The 17,450-nt window shown below is 44.1% G+C and overlaps 1 protein-coding gene across 2 annotated transcripts in view; it reads left to right on the top strand.

The window, feature by feature from the left end:
- The window catches only part of PRKDC (protein kinase, DNA-activated, catalytic subunit), a 683,602-nt gene that overhangs the window by 62,035 nt on the left and 604,117 nt on the right, over positions 1–17,450 (top strand). For both annotated transcript variants that reach the window (XM_029591248.1, XM_029591249.1), the window contains exons 7-9: positions 14,712–14,811; positions 16,413–16,468; positions 16,602–16,632. In XM_029591248.1, the coding sequence (XP_029447108.1) occupies positions 14,712–14,811; positions 16,413–16,468; positions 16,602–16,632 (187 nt within the window). The remainder of the gene's footprint in view (positions 1–14,711; positions 14,812–16,412; positions 16,469–16,601; positions 16,633–17,450) is intronic.

Below are 17,450 nucleotides of genomic sequence, written 5' to 3'. Positions count from 1 at the left end.
AGAAGAGGGCATGGGAGACCTCCACTCTGGATTCGGGGCCTTGGGCGGAGAAAAGGTCCAAGCCAGGTCCGGGGTCGGAGGGCCAGAGTAGGGCTCGACCACTCCGGTCCTCGGTTCCCAGGGGGGAGCTGGAATCAACCACGGACACGGATTAGCCGGAGGACCCGTCATGGGATACAGAGCTTCCATCACAGCCCCCGAGGGGGGTTGATGGGGACCGGAGACCAAGGGGCCTCGGGTTCCCGAGGGGCCCATGCTACTGAGGGGGATGACCCGAAGGTGATCCGTTTGTTTCGGAAGGAGGAGCTGGGACCTCTTATCCCGGAAATTCTGGGGGAATTAGGGATCCAGGTGCCGCAGGAGGAGTCCCGGCTCGGAGTAACGGACCCGGTCGTTTTGGGTCTCCGGGGGCCTCCTTCAGCCTTCCCTTTGCATTTTTTTGCCTCGGATTTGCTGTTTAAAGAATGGGACACTCCGGATTTGGGGCTGAAGGTGGCGAAGGCGATGGATAAACTCTATCCCTTACCAGAGGACGCCCTGGACATGCTGCGCATGCCGAAGATAGACTCGGCAGTAGCGGCGGTCACGAAGAAAACCACCATTCCGGTCACCGGAGGTACTGCTCTTAAGGATTTGCAAGACAGGAAGCTGGAGGTGCAGCTGAAAAAGATTTTCGAAGTCTCCGCATTGGGAATTCGTGCGACGATTTGTAGTAATTTTTCCCTTTGGACAGGTCTCCGCTGGGCACAGCAGCTCTTGGCCAATGAGTCTCTGTCGCCGGAAGAAGCACGCCAAGCGAGTCGCTTGGAGGCGGTGATCGCTTATAGTGCGGATGCCTTCTATGATCTTCGCACTTCGGCCAGGATGATGGTTTCGGCGGTGGCCGCACGGAGGCTGTTGTGATTACGACATCGGTCGGCGGACGTAACTTCTAAAGCACGGCTAGGTTCCTTGCCCTTCAAGGGGAGACTGTTTGGTAAAGAATTGGAAGATTTGCTTGAATCCCTGGGGGAGAATAAGGTTCACCGTTTACCAGAGGACAGGCTGCGGTCTCGGGGGGGCTGGCCCTTCCAGGTTGCGTTTTCGCGGTAGTCGGCCTCGAGGCTCCCGGGGATCCGTTTCTTCTTTTCATCACAGTGCACAGCATCAACAATCTTATTCGCAGTCCTTTCGCGGGCGCCGTTTCGGTTGTTCCAGCACTGGTCAGTCTGTGCAGGGGGGGGCAAACCTGCACAATGATGGGCGGCCGGTCCATTCCTCCGTTCCCAGAATTGGGGGGCGTCTCGGCCGTTTTTACGAGGAATGGACCAGGATCACGTCAGACCAGTGGGTTCTAGAATGTGATAAGACACGGTTACGAGTTAGACTTTTTTACACCGGCCGTTTCCGTTTTTTCTGGTATCCCCTTGCGGGTTCTCAGCAAAGCGACGGGCAATACGGGCCACACTAGGTCGTCTCAGGGAGCTCGGCGCGATCGTTCCCGTTCTGGTCAACGAACTTCGCAGGGGCCGGTATTCCATTTACTTCGTAGTACCAAAGAAGGAAGGAACGTTTCGGCCCATCCTGGACCTGAAGGGGGTCAACAAATGTCTGCGGGTTCCTCGATTTCGAATGGAAACTTTACGGTCGGTGATCGCGTCCGTGCGTCCAGGGGAGTTTCTGGCCTCCCTGGACCTCACAGAGGCGTATCTCCACATCGGCATTCGGGCAGAGCATCAACAGTTCCTTCAGTTTGCGGTGCTGGGGCAGCATTTTCAATTCCAGGTGCTCCCATTCGGTCTGGCCACAGCGCCTTGAACGTTCACCAAGATTATGGTGGTAGTGGCAGCGCACCTCCGGAGGGAAGGTCTGTTGGTGCACCCGTATTTGGACGATTGGCTAATCCGTGCCAAGTTGGAGGCGCTCTGCCGAGCAGTGATCCAGCGGGTTCTCCAATTGTTGGACAAGCTCGGTTGGATAGTCAATGTCTCCAAGAGTCAGTTGACGCCGTCTCAGTCCCTGGAGTTTTTGGGAGCGTTGTTTGACACGCGTCAGGGAACGGTTTCTCTTACACAAGACCGAATGTTCACATTGCAAGCGCACGTTCGCAGATTGTTATCCTAGCAGGTGCCCATTGTCTGGGACTATTTGCAGGTGTTGGGGGTCCATGACGTCAACACTGGAATTGGTACCTTGGGCATTCGCTCATACGCGGCCCTTACAGTCAGCGTTGCTCTCCCGATGGAACCCGGTCTCAGAAGAATTTCATCTGCCCCTGACTCTGGCAGTCAGGGACAGCTTGGCACCAAGAGTCAGGCTGTAGCGTCTGAAGCTCGTCTCATGTTCGCCTGGGCGGAGCGTCATCTCAGTTGTCTCGCAGCCTCCCACATAGCCGAGGTAGACAATGTTCAGGCCGATTTCTTGAGCCGAAATTGGCTGGATCCAGGAGAGTGGGAGCTAGCGGAGGATGCCTTCCGGCTCGGTGGGGCACACCTGCGATCGATTTGATGGCAACCTTCCGCAATGCGAAAGCGCCTCGGTTTTTTGCTCGAAGGTGGGAGACGGCAGCAGAGGGAGTAGATGCTCTGGCTCTTTCATGGCCGGACGTACTACTCTGTGTTTCCTCTGTGGCCACTCATAGGAAAGGTGTTGCGGCGGATCGAGGCACACTCGGCGGACGTTGTTCTAGTGGCACCCGAGTGGCCATGGCGCCCGTGGTTCGGAGACCTCCTGAACCTGGCGGTAGAGGAGCCTCTCCGTTTCCCGTATGTTCCGGACCTTCTGCACCAAGGACCCGTGTGTTTCGACCAGGTCGATCGCTTTTGTCTAGCGGCCTGGCTTTTGAGAGGCAAAGGCTGAGATCTAAGGGCTACGCGGAACCGCTGGTCGCTACTCTGTTACGCTCCCGGAAGACGTCTACTTCCTTATCTTATGTTAGGGTCTGGAAGTTCCTACGCGAGCGACCGTACCGGATATCCTTCTGTTCCTGCAGGACGGTTTGTCTAAGGGTCTTTCATGTAGTTCCTTGCGGGTTCAGGTGGCGGTGCTGGGTTCCTTACGTGGTTTGATTCAGGGGAAACCAGTGGCGGCTCATCCTGATGTAGCGCGTTTCCTGCGAGGGGCGAAACATCTGCTGCCTCCGATTCGTCAGCCTTGTCCATCCTGGAATTTGAATCTTGTTCTTCGGGCCTTGTGTGGGGCTCCATTCGAGCCTATTCGCAAAACCACCTTGAAGGATTTGACACTGAAGGTAGTGTTCTTAGTGGCCATTGTTTCGGCGCATCGGATTTCCGAGCTTCAGGCTTTGTCGTGCAGGGAGCCCTTTTTGAGGACATCTGAGTCAGGGGTATCCTTGCGTATGGTTCCATCCTTCTTACCCAAGGTGGCTTCTTCTTTCCATATCAACCAGTCAGTTGAGTTACTGTCGTTCTTGCAACTCGATGATTCGGATCCTTTGGCTAAGGACCTCCGTAAATTGGATGTGTGGTCCTCGAAGGGGCAATGCGGCATCCAAGACTACCATTGTGCAATGGTTGAAAGAGGCCATCAATTCGGCGTATATGTTGCAGGGTCCCTGCCCTTGGGGCTGCGTGCCCATTCTACTAGCTCTCGGGCCACTTCTTGGGCGAAATGGATTTACAGGGCAGCCACGTGGAAATCTTTGCATACTTTTTCCCGGCACTACCGTTTGGATGTCAAGGCTGCCGGTGCGGGAAGGTTTGGAGAAGGTGTGCTTAGAGCGGGCCTCTCTGGATCCCATCCCAGGTGAAGTGCGCTTGGGTACATCCCAGGAGTCTGGACTGATCCGGGTACGTACAGGGAAAAGAAAATTAGGTTCTTACCTTTGATAATTTTCGTTCCTGTAGTACCACCGATCAGTCCAGAGTCTCACCCGGATAAGTGCTACTATCGGGAGAGGCCATTGTGTACGTGCTGCTGTCTGTTTGATATTTTGCTCCTTTTCTGTCTATTATCGGTATCTCGGGTTCGTTTTCCCAGTTGGGTGTTGAGAACCGGTGATGAGGATTCTGTTGGACTGGTGTTGTTGGTCCTGGTTAGAAGATTCGTTAGCCAGTTTGATTTGTGATTTTCCTGCTCTGACATTAAGTGATACTGCTGGACTGTAGGTGGCACCAGCCTAGATATAGGCGGAGTTTTTGTTTGTAAACTTCTGTCTTCATCTGCTAGAGGGGGGGCCAAACCCAGGAGTCTGGACTGATCCGTGGTACTACAGGAATGAAAATTATCAAAGGTAAGAACCTAATTTTCTTTTACCACATAAAAACCAAAAGTCAAGGAAAAAGGGGTTTACAGTGGGCTCAGGTAGGATAAGACCTGTGACCCACAGACACCCGTTCTTGACAGCTGTGCAGCCCATGTCTCTCCCCCCACCCCCACCCCCCCCACTCACACAGGGCATTAAGGAACTCAAAAAAAATAACGGGATTACAGTGGGCTCTGGTAGAATTAGACCTGTGATGCGGAGACACACGCTGTATCAAGTGACACAAGTAACAAACACCTTCTCTGTATTAGATATTGAAGAAGTTCTTGCGAAAGAGACTGAAGTGTAATCTGAAAAGAGAGAAAACCCAATGCATACAGAAATTCCATAATACAATCAGTAACCAAAGGAAAAAGCTCATTGTGCTGGGTGACTCTGTCATCAGAGGCACTAATCTGGGAACTCTTAGCGAAGGAAACACTACAGTTAAAAGCCTCCCAGGATCATCGGCCAGCAGAAATGCTATTCAAATAGTCAAAGTGATCAAAGAAGAAAGCAAAGACTCTAAAATTGATATTTATTTATTTAATAGCTTTTAATATACCGACGTTCGTAGGGCACATCACGCCGGTTTACAATTAACTCAGAGAAGGAGGAATTACAATGAACAGGGAGCAGGGGTCGGGAGCAGACAAGAAAGGGATAAGGGGAGGGGGAGATAGAAGAGAGAAGGTACAGAACAGAACGAGAGAATGATAGAACAAAAAACCATAACAGCAGAAAGAAAACTTATTTACAACATTTCATTATATTACATTATTGATTATATTACATATCATCCATCTGGGAACCAACGACCTTGCTAGAAATAGCATCCAAGCGGTACAGAGAGATTTCCAGTCTCTAGCGAAGCAGATTAGTCACATGGCAACAACCATTGCCTTTTCAGAAGTGTTACCTGTTCATGGAAAGGGGAAGAAAAGGCTAAGCCATATTAATAACTTCAATGTATGGCTCAAATCCTGGTGTAAGGAACAAAGTTTTTGATTTATTGGGGGCTCGGGCTGTGTATGAAACAGTAAAAAGCACTTTGTCAAAGATGGCTTACATCTGTCTATGGCAGGAAAAAGGATCCTAAGAGATAAATTCAAATCCTATGTCATAAGGCATTTAAACTAGATGCTGGGGCTGGCAGTAAGAAATTAGAATGTCACCCCACAAAGAAATGCAATGGAAAAGGGTGAAGTGTATAAAAAAAACTCAACTAAATAAGTCACAAAAGGAGTCCGAGAAAAGCTGGAAAGCTATGAGCACAAATGCTTGTAGTTTGGGCAATAAAATCCCAGATCTGCAAGCCCTAATGGTAGAGGCGAACTTGGACGTTATTGCTGTCATGGAGACGTGGTTCACGGAATCTCATGATTGGGATACGGCAATACCGGGCTATAACTTCTTAAGGAAGGACAGAGAGGACAGGAAAGGAGTGGCGGCTCTTTGTCAGAAATGATATTCAAGCATCTGAGCTGCAAGGAAGATGGGGCAAAGAAAAAGCACTATGGGCCAACCTAAAAAAAGATGATGGGGCATCCATTTTTATTGGAGTGATTTTATAGGCCTCCAAAACAAATGACAGATCTGGCTGAAGACATCCAAAAGATGGGGGAGAAGTGATTGTTGGAGGATTTTAATCTGCTGGATGTAGACTGAAAAATCCTTTCTGCAGAAATTAACAATAGAGAGATAGTGGATGCCCTGCAAGGGGCTCTGTTCAAACAAATGGTAATGGAACCCATGAGGGAGGGAGCTATACTAGATTAAGTGCTCACTAATGGAGATAATGTCCCTAATGTCCAGGTGGGTGCTCACCTCAACCGCAGTGATCATCAACGGTATGGTTTAATATCACAAATGGAATATGGAGAAGAAGCACGAAGATCCGAGTTTTGCAGTTCAAAAACACAGAATTTGATGAAATGGGGAAGTACCTGGAGGAAGAACTAGAAGGCTGGGAGAACAAGAGAGATGTGGAACAACAATGGACCAAACTAAAAGGAGCAATTACCAAGGCAACTAATCTATATGTTGGAAAAGTAAAGAAAAGTAAAAGAAAATGAAACCTATCTGGTTCTCAAAGGAGGTGACTGACAAAATAAAAGGTAAAAGAAATATAAAGGATCCCAAAGGGAGGAGCACAAGGAAGAATATCTGGTGGAATTGAGGGAGACAAAGTAATCAAGACAGCAAAAAGTCAAGTGGAAGAGAGGATTTCCAAAGAGGTAAAGCGAGGTGACAAAACATTTTTCAGATACATCAGAAAAAGGAGAAAAGTTCAAAGTGGTATAGTGAAATTGAAAGGTGAAACGGATCAATGTGTGGAGAGAGACAAAGAAATGGCAGAAATATTAAACGAATTCTTTAGTTTGGTGTTCACTAAAAAGGACCCTGGAGAAGGACCGTCGCTAGTTAACAAGAAACTAGAGGAGAGTGGAGTAGATGTAACTCCGTTTACAGAAGAGAATGTATGGGAAGAGCTAGGAAAACTGAAGTGGACAAAGCCATGGGGTCTGATGAGATTCATCCAGGATACTGAGGGAGCTCAGATGTGCTGGTGGGTCTGATGCGTGAACTGTTCAATAGATCCCTAGAAACGGGAGTGGTGCCAAGTGATTGGAGAAGAGCGGTGGTGGTCCCGCTTCACAAGAGAGGGAGCAGAGAGAAGGCTGGAAACTACAGGCCGGTTAGCCTCACCTCGGTGGTGGGAAAAGTAATGGAGTTGCTGCTGAAAGAAAGGTGAACTATCTACAGTCAGAAGAATTGCTGGACCAGAGGCAGCATGGATTCACCAGGGGAAAGTCCTGTCAGACAAATCTCACTTTTTTGTTTGGGTGACTAAGGAATTAGATCGAGGAAGAGCCCTTGATGTCATCTACTTGGATTTCAGCAAAGCTTTTGATATGGTCCCGCACAGGAGGCTTGTGAATAAAATGAGTGCCAAGGTGGTGCCCTGGAGTGTAAACTGGTTGACGGACAGAAGACAATGTGTGATGGTAAATGGAGCTTACTCTGAAGAGAGAGCGGTGTTAAGCGGAGTGCCGCAAGGATCGCTGTTGGGACTGGTCCTGTTCAATATCTTTGAGCAACATTGCGGATGGGATAGAAGGTAAGATTTGTCTTTTTTGCAAATGATACTAAGATCTGCAACAGAGTGGACACGCCGGAAGGAGTGGAGAGAATGAGATGAGATTTAAGGAAGCTGGAAGAGTGCTCGAAGATATGGCAGCTGAGATTCAATGCCAAGAAATGCAGAATCATGCATATGGGGTGTGGAAATCCGAAAGAACTGTATTTGGGGGGTGAAGGGCTGATGTACACGGAGCAGGAGAGAGACCTTGGGGTGATTGTTTCGCTGACTTCAGATCATTAGATACCATGTGACAAGGCGATAGCTAAAGCCAGAAGAATGCTGGGCTGCATAGAGAGAGGAATATCTAGTAAGAGAAAGGAAGTGATGATCCCCTTGTACAGGGCCTTGGTGAGACCTCACCTGGAGAGTACTGTGTTCAATTCTGGATACCACATCTCCAAAGGGACAGAGACAAGGATGGAGCCGGTCCAGAGAAGGGCGACCAAAAAGGTGGATGGTCTACATAAAATGACTTATGAGGAGAGGTTAAAGAACCTAAATATGTTCACCCTGGAGGAGAGGAGGAGCAGGGATTATATGATACAGACTTTCAGATACTTGAAAGGTTTTAATGATCCATGGTCAACAACAAACCTTTTACATTGGGAAAAAATCAGTAGAACTAGGGGCCACGATTTGAAGCTCCAGGGAGGAAGACTCAGAACCAATGTCAGGAAGTATTTCTTAACGGAAAGGGTGGCGGATGCCTGGAATGTCCTTCCGGAGGAAGTGGTGAAGACTAAAACTGTGAAGGATTTCAAAGGGGCATGGGATAAACACTATGGATCCATAAAGGCTAGAGGATGGGAATGAAGAGAAGAGCCATGGGGGTGGATTACTGGAGTGGAGGCTAGTACCTGGTGATTACTACCCTTACTCAATAAGCCTTCACACAGTTAATGCAACTCCAGCATTGCTCTCTGTATCATCGGCAAGGGGAAATGTGGAAAAGAGCATTTGCATTCAGATAACAAACAAGGACTGAACTTCACAATCTGGGTAAACAAATAAGCGTCGGGTAGCTTGCTTATTACAATGGTTACTACCCTAAACCAATTAAGCTTGATACATCACTTGAATGCATATACAGTGTTGTTCTCTGCTTCTTCGGCAGGGGGAAATGTGGAAAAGAGGATTTGCATTCAGACAACAATCAACAAGGACTGAACTTCACAATCTGGGTAAACAAATAAGCGTGGGGGTAGCTTGCTTATTACGGTGGTTACTAACCTAAACCAATTAAGCCTGATACATCACTTTGAATGCATATACAGCAGGGGGAAATGTGGAAAACTGGATTTACGTTCAGACAACAGCCAACAAGGCATTGAACTGTGCAGTCTGGGAAAACAAGCATCGGGGTAACTTGCTTGATGCGGCAGTTACTACCCTTAACCATTAAGCCTTATGCTTACCTTTGATGCTCCATTACTCTGCATCAATGACAGGGGATGGCAGGAAATTTGAATCAAACAGTTACCAACAAGGGCCCTGAACCTGGTGATTGATGAAACAGATAAGTATTGGAAATAAGTGTGGGAGCTTGCTGGGCAGACTAGATGGGCCGATTGGTCTTTTTCTGCCGTCATTTCTATGTTTCTATATTTTCTATGTAAATTTTCTCATTTTATCATAGTCTTTCTTTTCATAGTTCAATGTTAGTGCAATAGCTTTTCTAGGTATTCACACTACAGTGATTGTCATTTTATTACATTATGATCACTCCTGTCAAGCGGATCTACTACCTTTATCTCTGAGAACTGGATCTAATATAGTTCCTCCTCTCCGGCATCTAGGAACTTTATCTTCCTTGCATGTCCTGATGTGACTCTACTGTCAAGTTAAAGATGGTTATTCTGAGGAGATGTGTATTTGGGAATCTTTCTTAGAGTTTGTGAAAGTTGGGAACTTTAGGTAAACTGTCTAACAATTGGTTTATAGATATGAGTGTTTATTTTTTCCTTATTGTACTTTTAATATGTGAGAAGATGTATCTTAAACAGGAGGTACTGAATATATGCGACGTGGAGTATGTTTTCTGTTTGGTTATACTTAGGGGGTTTTTGTTTTCTTCTGCTTATTTTGTAATGATATCCTTACAATAAAGTCTTCAAAAATTCAAAAAAAGAATAACTTGGATCACATCTTATAATATAGAAAGTCTTTTAAGATCTGTCAAGGTGACCTATTTGTGACGGCCACAGCTATATATTTCCTGATAGATTTGGATTGAAGTCATTAAAACTGTTATTGCGCTGCAAGTTAATTATGTACTTAGTGTGCTACCTCTGTTTTTCTCTTAAACTCCCTCCCCTATTAAAATTTGACTAGATCTAATCGGACGACTTTTGGAATTCAAAAATCTCTTGTAGTTCACTGATTAAATGAAATCAGTAGAAAGAGATATGGAGTAAGATTATTTATTTTTTTCTGTTTACCAGCAAGCATTCTGTTCCATCAAGAATTTAGGTGGACAAGGAAGTTTTGGAAGTGAGATGTCTGCACTTGGAAAGATATTGCACCCTTTAATCTCCATTATTTTCTTGTAGTGATTTGTCCAGATAGATTGAGAACTTGGCTTATCATGCATAACGCACATTTAACCACTCAAACTAGACAAATACATGCAAAAAGATGGATTGATCCAGATGCTTTTTCTCTTTGGCTTAATCCCTTCCTGAAAATGAATAAGGTTCCTTTTTTCTGGAAATTATGCTTATTAGAGATATTTTATATTTGAGGAACATAATGCTGAATGGACAGTTGGTTTCTAGAAATAAGGAAAAATGAATGACATACAAATTTTAAATGTTTGCTGCAGAAAAATAGACTTCTAATATTAGAGTAATTTGTATTATAAAATTCTATGTGATTTGCTTGTGTTTTGGATTTTTTAATTTTCACTGGAAATTAAGTGAACCAAAAAATTTCATCTCTCGTCTGTTCTTTAACATTTTCATGAGTCTTTGGATTTATAAACCATTTTTATGTTGATATCCTGCTGCTTGGCTCCTCCCCCCAGGGAGAAATCCCAGTGCCACAATGGTTTAGTTGAATAATTTTCTGGCAGCCATTGCAGATTAACTAGATGGTTCTTATTGGTTGCAATACTGTAACCTTGAAAGTAGGCAATTTGGATTCTACTGCATTGCAGATGTTATGTATGTTGGTGCTGTCTTAAAATTACTACTTAGCCTAGAAGTGAAAAACAGGATTAACATTGGATTTGGCTACTGAACAGGGACCCACATATTAGCAGTTTTTCACAGGATGTACCTTAGGCTTGTGTTTTGAGACAACGTCATCCATTGTTGGACATTAAGGCATTAAAATCTGTGATACATCTGTTGGTTACATTGCTGATTAATTACTTCAGCGCCATATATGTGGGTTTTCCTTCCAAGATTACCTGGAAGTTTCAACCGTTGCAAAACATTACTGCCAGGTTAGTTATTTGGAAGTCCTCGACTACAAGTTCTTGTCTTCTACTCTGGAAGTTACACTGGCTCTGATTTTTGGAAAGGGTAAAATTTAAGCTTCTGACACGGACATTTTTGCTTTATTTAAAAATGGGGCGGATTTTAAAACGAGCGCGGATAGCCTACTTTTGTTTGCGCTCCAGGCGCAAACAAAAGTACGCTGGATTTTAGTAGATACGCGCGGAGCTGCGCGTATCCGCTAAAATCCTGGATCGGCGCGCGCAAGGCTATCGATTTCGTATAGCCGGCGCGCGCCGAGCCGCGCAGCCTACCCCCGTTCCCTCCAAGGCCGCTCTGAAATCGGAGCGGCCTCGGAGGGAACTTTCCTTTGCCCTCCCCTCACCTTCCCCTCCCTTCCCCTACCTAACCCACCCGCCCGGCCCTGTCTAAACCCCCCCTTACCTTTGTCGGGGGATTTACGCCTCCCGGAGGGAGGCGTAAATCCCCACGCGTCAGCGGGCCTCCTGTGCGCCGGGACGCGACCTGGGGGCGGGTCCGGAGGGCGCGGCCACGCCCCTGGGCCGTAGCCACGCCGCGCGGTTCGGACCCGCCCCCGACACGCCCCCCCTGAAAACCCCGGGACTTACGCGAGTCCCGGGGCTCTGCGCACGCCGGTAGGCCTATGTAAAATAGGCTTCCCGGCGCGCAGGGCCCTGCTCGCGTAATTCCGCCCGGTTTTGGGCGGATTTACGCGAGCAGGGCTCTGAAAATCCGTCCCAATATGTATATCTTGTACTATGTTCTAGGTGACGTCGATTAAAACAAAATAGTCAAAAACATCAAGACATAACTACAAAAACAAACTCCAGATTAGATCTTCACTTAATGCTTATGGAATATTTCCAACAGTCAACAATAAAAAAAAAAAAATAAAAAAAAAAATCAATATTGCTTAATCTTCAAGCAGCAGAATGAGCCTGCAACAGAATTATCAAAGCACTTGGTAAGCCAAAAGAGAAGAATAAAGCTTTCAAATGTTTCTGAAGTGAACGGAGGGAAGTTGAGCATTAAATCATCTGGAATGGCATTCTACAAAAGAGGCAACAATACAGAATTAGAAGCCAAAAGTCCAATCTGGATTCTTTATTGGACAGACAAAAATATCTTTAAACAAGGGCTTGGTTAGATAGCCTCCCTTGCTGTTTCATCAATTCTACAAAAGAGCCCAGCCTAAAAGGAACAGCCTGAGTCTTAGGCACGCCATCTGCATCAAAAGGTCATCAAACAAGTTTTTACTTGCTCATCTCAAAGTTTGAGATACTATTAACATTTTTTAAACTATATCCTGTGAGGTGTGGGTCCATATATTTGGCTGCAGTTATGGTCAAACCAAAGTGCCTTGTTATGCATAGCATACTGCCCTTGCTTGGAATGCACTTAGATCATCTCAGGGCCCAGTGTCTGCTCTTAAAGTGTGGAATAATATGCCCTTGGATATCCAGATAGAAACCAACTGTCTTTGGCTTCAGGATCTTTTTGAATGGCTGACGGTATATTCAGGAACTTCTGATATTCTGCATTTACAATAGTTTTCCTTTTTGTTGTCTTCTCCTTGTGATCTCTATGAATGTTTGTTTCTGAGAGAAAGTCAGGAAGTAACTTTCTATTTCCTGTTATTGCTTTTTGATGTGAAATAAGAGTGTGGCCGGCATACTAGGTATTAGGTTTAGCTCAGATTGGGTAGATGTAGGCCTAGACAGTAAGGCTTAGTTAACTAGGTTAAGAATTGTCTGCCTTTTCCCTGCTTTGAGCCATATGCAAAAAAGACTTCTGCATAATATGAACACGGTTATACAGAAGAGGAGAGTTATGCCCAAAAGCTTCAAAAACCATTTGATATGAAATATTCAGATCTAATAATATACCCCTGCAAAAAAGATATTTCTTCTAGATTAACAAGTGTATATGATTAAATCAAGGATAGTGTATTTTCAAGGAAGCAAGAGTCTCCCACATATGCCTGCAGAGACATCTCTCCCCTGTTTCCTGAAGAAGATAACCAGCTACTGAAACAGTTCAGCCAAGCATGGATCGACAAATCCCTACTAATTGGAAGGATAAGAGGAAAATCTCTGGCCTTGGACACAGCACAACCTATGAAACAAAGGGCAATAATAACATGTATGTGAAAAACAAGCAGCACGGCAGCAGCAACAATTGACAAACTGAGTGCTGATTGTACATCTGCATTCCTGCTTCCTTTTGTTTCTGACGAAAGTCGGTAACAAACTGGTGGGCCGATATAGTAAAGTTCGTGGGAGAGCGGGCGAGTGCCCGCTCTCCCGGCGTGCACAGGCCAGTGTCCTGTGCGCGCGATTCAGTAAACTAAAATATTTAAATTAGGGCCCGTGGTAAAAAGAGGCACTAGCGTCCCTAGCGCCTTTTTCAACAGGAGCGGTGGCTATCAGCGGATTTGACAGCCGACGCTCAATTTTGCCGGCGTCTGTTCTCGAGCCCACTGACAGCCACGGGTTCGGAAACCAGATGCCGGCAAAATTGAGCATCCGGTTTTCAACCCGCGAGCCGCTGGCTGCTTTTAAAATTATTATTATTATTTTTTTTTTTTTACTTTTTGTAACTTTTGGGACCTCAGACTTAATATCGCCATGGTATTAAGTTGGAGGGTGCACAGAAAAGCAGTTTTTACTGCTTTTCTGTGCACTTCCCCGGCGCCGGCAGAAATTAAAGCCTACCTTTGGGGTAGGTGCTAATTTCTTAAAGAAAAATGTGCGACTTGGCTGCACATTTTACTTACTGTATCGCGCGCGAATGACTAATAGGGCCATTAACATGCATTTGCATGTTGCAGGCGCTATTAGTCTCGGGGGGGTTGGATGCACGTTTTTGACCGGAGTGCACTGTACTGTATCGGCCTGTGGCTTAGGTAAGAGAGAATCGTGCTCATTTTGGTAGCTAGGCATGGAAGGATGTTGCTCTGTGGAGATGTCTTACCATAGCTTTTCATTTTGTGCTATATTTATATACTGGGGTTATAATAAATATTATAGTACCTCTGGTTGGTCTCTCCTGTGTGTATATTGCACACACACTTCCTGCTAGTCACTTTAGTGGCTCTGACACAGGTATTTGGCTTTTCTTAATTTTGTCATTGAATGTTTGTTTTTGTGAACCCCTTTGTTTAATAACTGATTTTTATTGGATATCTAGTTTTGATATTTTTTTGCTTTATATTAATCATGTTTTTAATGCTGGTTGTCAGCAAGATTGTTCACTGCTTTGGATGGTTCTCTGGGAAAACAGAATATAAAAGATTTTAAATATATACATTTTGGGCATAAGAACATAAGAAATTGCCATGCTGGGTCAGATCCTCACAATAATAAAGAAAAGGAATTGCATTCATTAGAACTTAAAAAGAGCAGGTTATTTTGACCAGTTTAAAAGAGGTGCTTGCTTTCAGACTGCTGTCATATCTACCTGTTTTCAGTAATCTCTAGGTTTGACTGATACGCTGTGAGATGCAGCAAATAGCTTGTTCCTTTTCTGCTAACTAGAACAGCATTCTGTAGCAACCTAACAATTTATGTATAAAGAGGACAAGATAAATCCCCCTCTTTTTGTGCTAGTGGTATATTCTTGGTCTGAGTTATCTTTAGGTATTCACTGCTAAAATATCACTTGAAGATGGGGAGGCAGATTTTGGGTGATATTATGGAGCTCTGCCATTCTAGAAAGGGAAAGAGTTTGCCGCTTCTGCAGCAGAGGCTCACAACATACCCTGCAGTTCAGACTGTTGCACTCATTTAATGCAAAAACAGACCAGATAACATTTATTTCCATATTCTGGTTTTGAATGATATATCTTTTCAAAATTTGTTTTTAGATGACTTCAACAATTAGGGAACCTAAATTCTCTGTGGTAGCAGGATGCTTGAAGGGATTGACAGCTCTTATGATGAACTTCACCAAGTCTATGGATGAAGGTACTTTTTCTAAACTTGAAGTAACTGGTTGGGTCAGCCTGCTGCTGTACCTGATAGTGTTAAACCCTGCCAAGTTCAAAGCTAGAGACCAGGTTTTAATTTTTATTTATTCAAACTTGATTTCTGGCTTTATTGCTGGAACTGCAAAGCAGATGACAATCAAGATGACACACAGACAAAAATAATACAAAATATAAACTATGAACAACTTCTATATTTTGCAAAACTGTAAATATTCAAATGAATACACTAGGGCAGTTCTAAAATTATATTTCAGGGGAGTTATCTTCTAGTCCATCCTTGCTTCAGGCTTTGTATTTGAGCAATATTTTTTAGGTCACTCTCCTTGAGATTAAGTAATTGTCTTGGATAGCGCTAGTAGATGAGGGTAGATCAATTATTCTTTACATACCATGAATTTGCCTTTAAACTGTTTAGCTCAACATGTGCCTTTTGGATGTGATAATTTTATGATGACTTAACAAAAGTACTTAACAGTACCTGGATGTAATCAGCTTTGAAGTGAATTAGAAGGTAAAATATAAATACAAAATTATATCTATTTAAATATCTGTTCCCTTGAATAAGTGTTTGCAAACATATTTTACAACTTCTCGTGCTACTGCGGTCTGTTGGATTCATTTTTCTCCCTGTGTTCTCTTCCTCGTTTTTAACCTGAAAATTTTGGTCCAGCTTGGGCTATATCAGCCATACTGGGGTCTCCACCTTTGGGCAGGGGCTGCTGGGAGAAAATCTTCTATGAGCATAGCCATCTTTTTTCCTGAAGCTAATAGTGGTCTCATACAGACAACATAAATATATTCTTTAAACTGGTCACTTTCTTTCGACATGTTCCCAATCTCCATGAACAGGTGAACTGAATCTTGGTCTTCTTCCTTTTCACCAAAATTGACTCCTCATCTTTAGCTTTTTATTTTAATGGATTTGGGCTGATAAGTTTGGGTGTTACATTCTCTTTTTATACCCCTGGTCATTTTACACTGAGGTTGAGTATTCTGAATTTAAGCATATGTGCCTCAATGAGACAAAAACTGTTTTCTTTGACTGATTGTGTGTTGATTTTTGTAGCCTGTCTTTCAAAGCTCCCCCCAGCTTTTTCCTAAAGATGTAAATTCAGGGATACTGCTCAAAGGCAACAGATTTTAGAGAGGTTTTGTTTTCCTTTAGTAAACAGTTTTTTCATGCCCTGACAAAGATCACAGCAGTAACCTCAAAGACTTGTGTTGCTTGAGTTCTGTGCAGGTTGCTGAACATTTTGGCAAAGTGAAATGTCACTTCTATACTCGTTTTAGTCCAGGCTGAGCCCAACAGTGAAATAAGCTTAATTCCATAGGATGTTGATTAGTGTGGTGAATTTATAGTGACTTCAATTGAGCCCATTTCTAGATTCTCAATGGATTACAGAAAACAAAAGCAACTGTCTCCTCATCTAAGTACATCTCAAAATAGGTCCAGTTTTGGGAAAGGGCATGGTTTTCTTTAATGCCTTAGTTGTAAGACCAATATATCATTATTTTTTTGGATATATACAGTGTTAATGGATACCACTAACTTTTTTATGAAAACTCTATTCTTCTCAGATCCCAAAACTTCCAAGGAAATTTTTGATTATGCTGTGAAGGCTATCAGCCCTCAGGTAAAATGTTTTGTTTTCCTTAAGCATGCATGCTTCCATATAAAGATGTTTCACAAGAAAGATTTTACCTTGGGTTTTTTTTTCACTTGGATATCTGCTTTGTTTTTGTTTTGGCTTTTTTTTTTTTAAACAGATTGAGCTGAAGAGATATGCTGTACCTCTAGGTAAGATTCACATTTTAACTTATAATACAAAAATCTGTGGTTTTTCTTCTAGAACCAAGTTTGGTATCATTTTTAGATGTCTGTCGATCTTTGAATAACGAAAAATAGAATAAGTTAGCCTAGAATATGGAGTTCGGCAGAAGCTGTAGGCCTACTCCCAGAGCCTTCTCATTGAGCAATTTAGAAAAAGTTGTAAGTTTTTCTTGATTATATAACTGAAAGTGATGCTCTGTAACTCTACTTAAGGGGCTGATGCAATAAAGAGCTCATAAACATGCATCCAAACTGGGGGACGGACGGACCGTTCTTTAACGCGCACATCCACCTCTCCTGGGCACCCGATGTAATATGTAAATGAGCTGTCATGCTAAAATGGACGCACTAGGGATACATTGTGCATGCCTAGTGCGTCCTTGGCATCAGGTGCCCAGGAGACGTAGCTGTGTACGGATTACCAACATGGATGCTCAATTTTCGAACATCTGTTTTATCCCGCCGCAGCAAATTTACTGGCACAATATACACGGCCTGGAGCATGTATATTGTGCGTGTATATTATGTACCCATAAAACATTTTTTTCCCGTCAAGCCTTTTTATTTTTTTAGCCTGCTGCTTTCTGTGGTTCTTCCTACTTGTATCATGACAATATTAGGTAGGAGGAACCACAGAAAAGCAGTATTTTTTAATGTTTTAAGTAGACCCTTTGATGCGCAGCAAGACCTTATGCCTTCTCCGGGGCACACGTAAATTTTGACGGGTTTAAAAAGTGCGCCCTGGATGTATGGCGCAATTTTTTTTTTTTTTTTTTTGCATCGCT

This window comes from Rhinatrema bivittatum, chromosome 2, assembly GCF_901001135.1.
Source record: "Rhinatrema bivittatum chromosome 2, aRhiBiv1.1, whole genome shotgun sequence".
NCBI lineage: Eukaryota > Metazoa > Chordata > Amphibia > Gymnophiona > Rhinatrematidae > Rhinatrema > Rhinatrema bivittatum.
The sequence above is the reverse complement of the archived record's forward strand: the minus strand, read 5'-3'. Positions and strand labels throughout refer to the sequence as shown.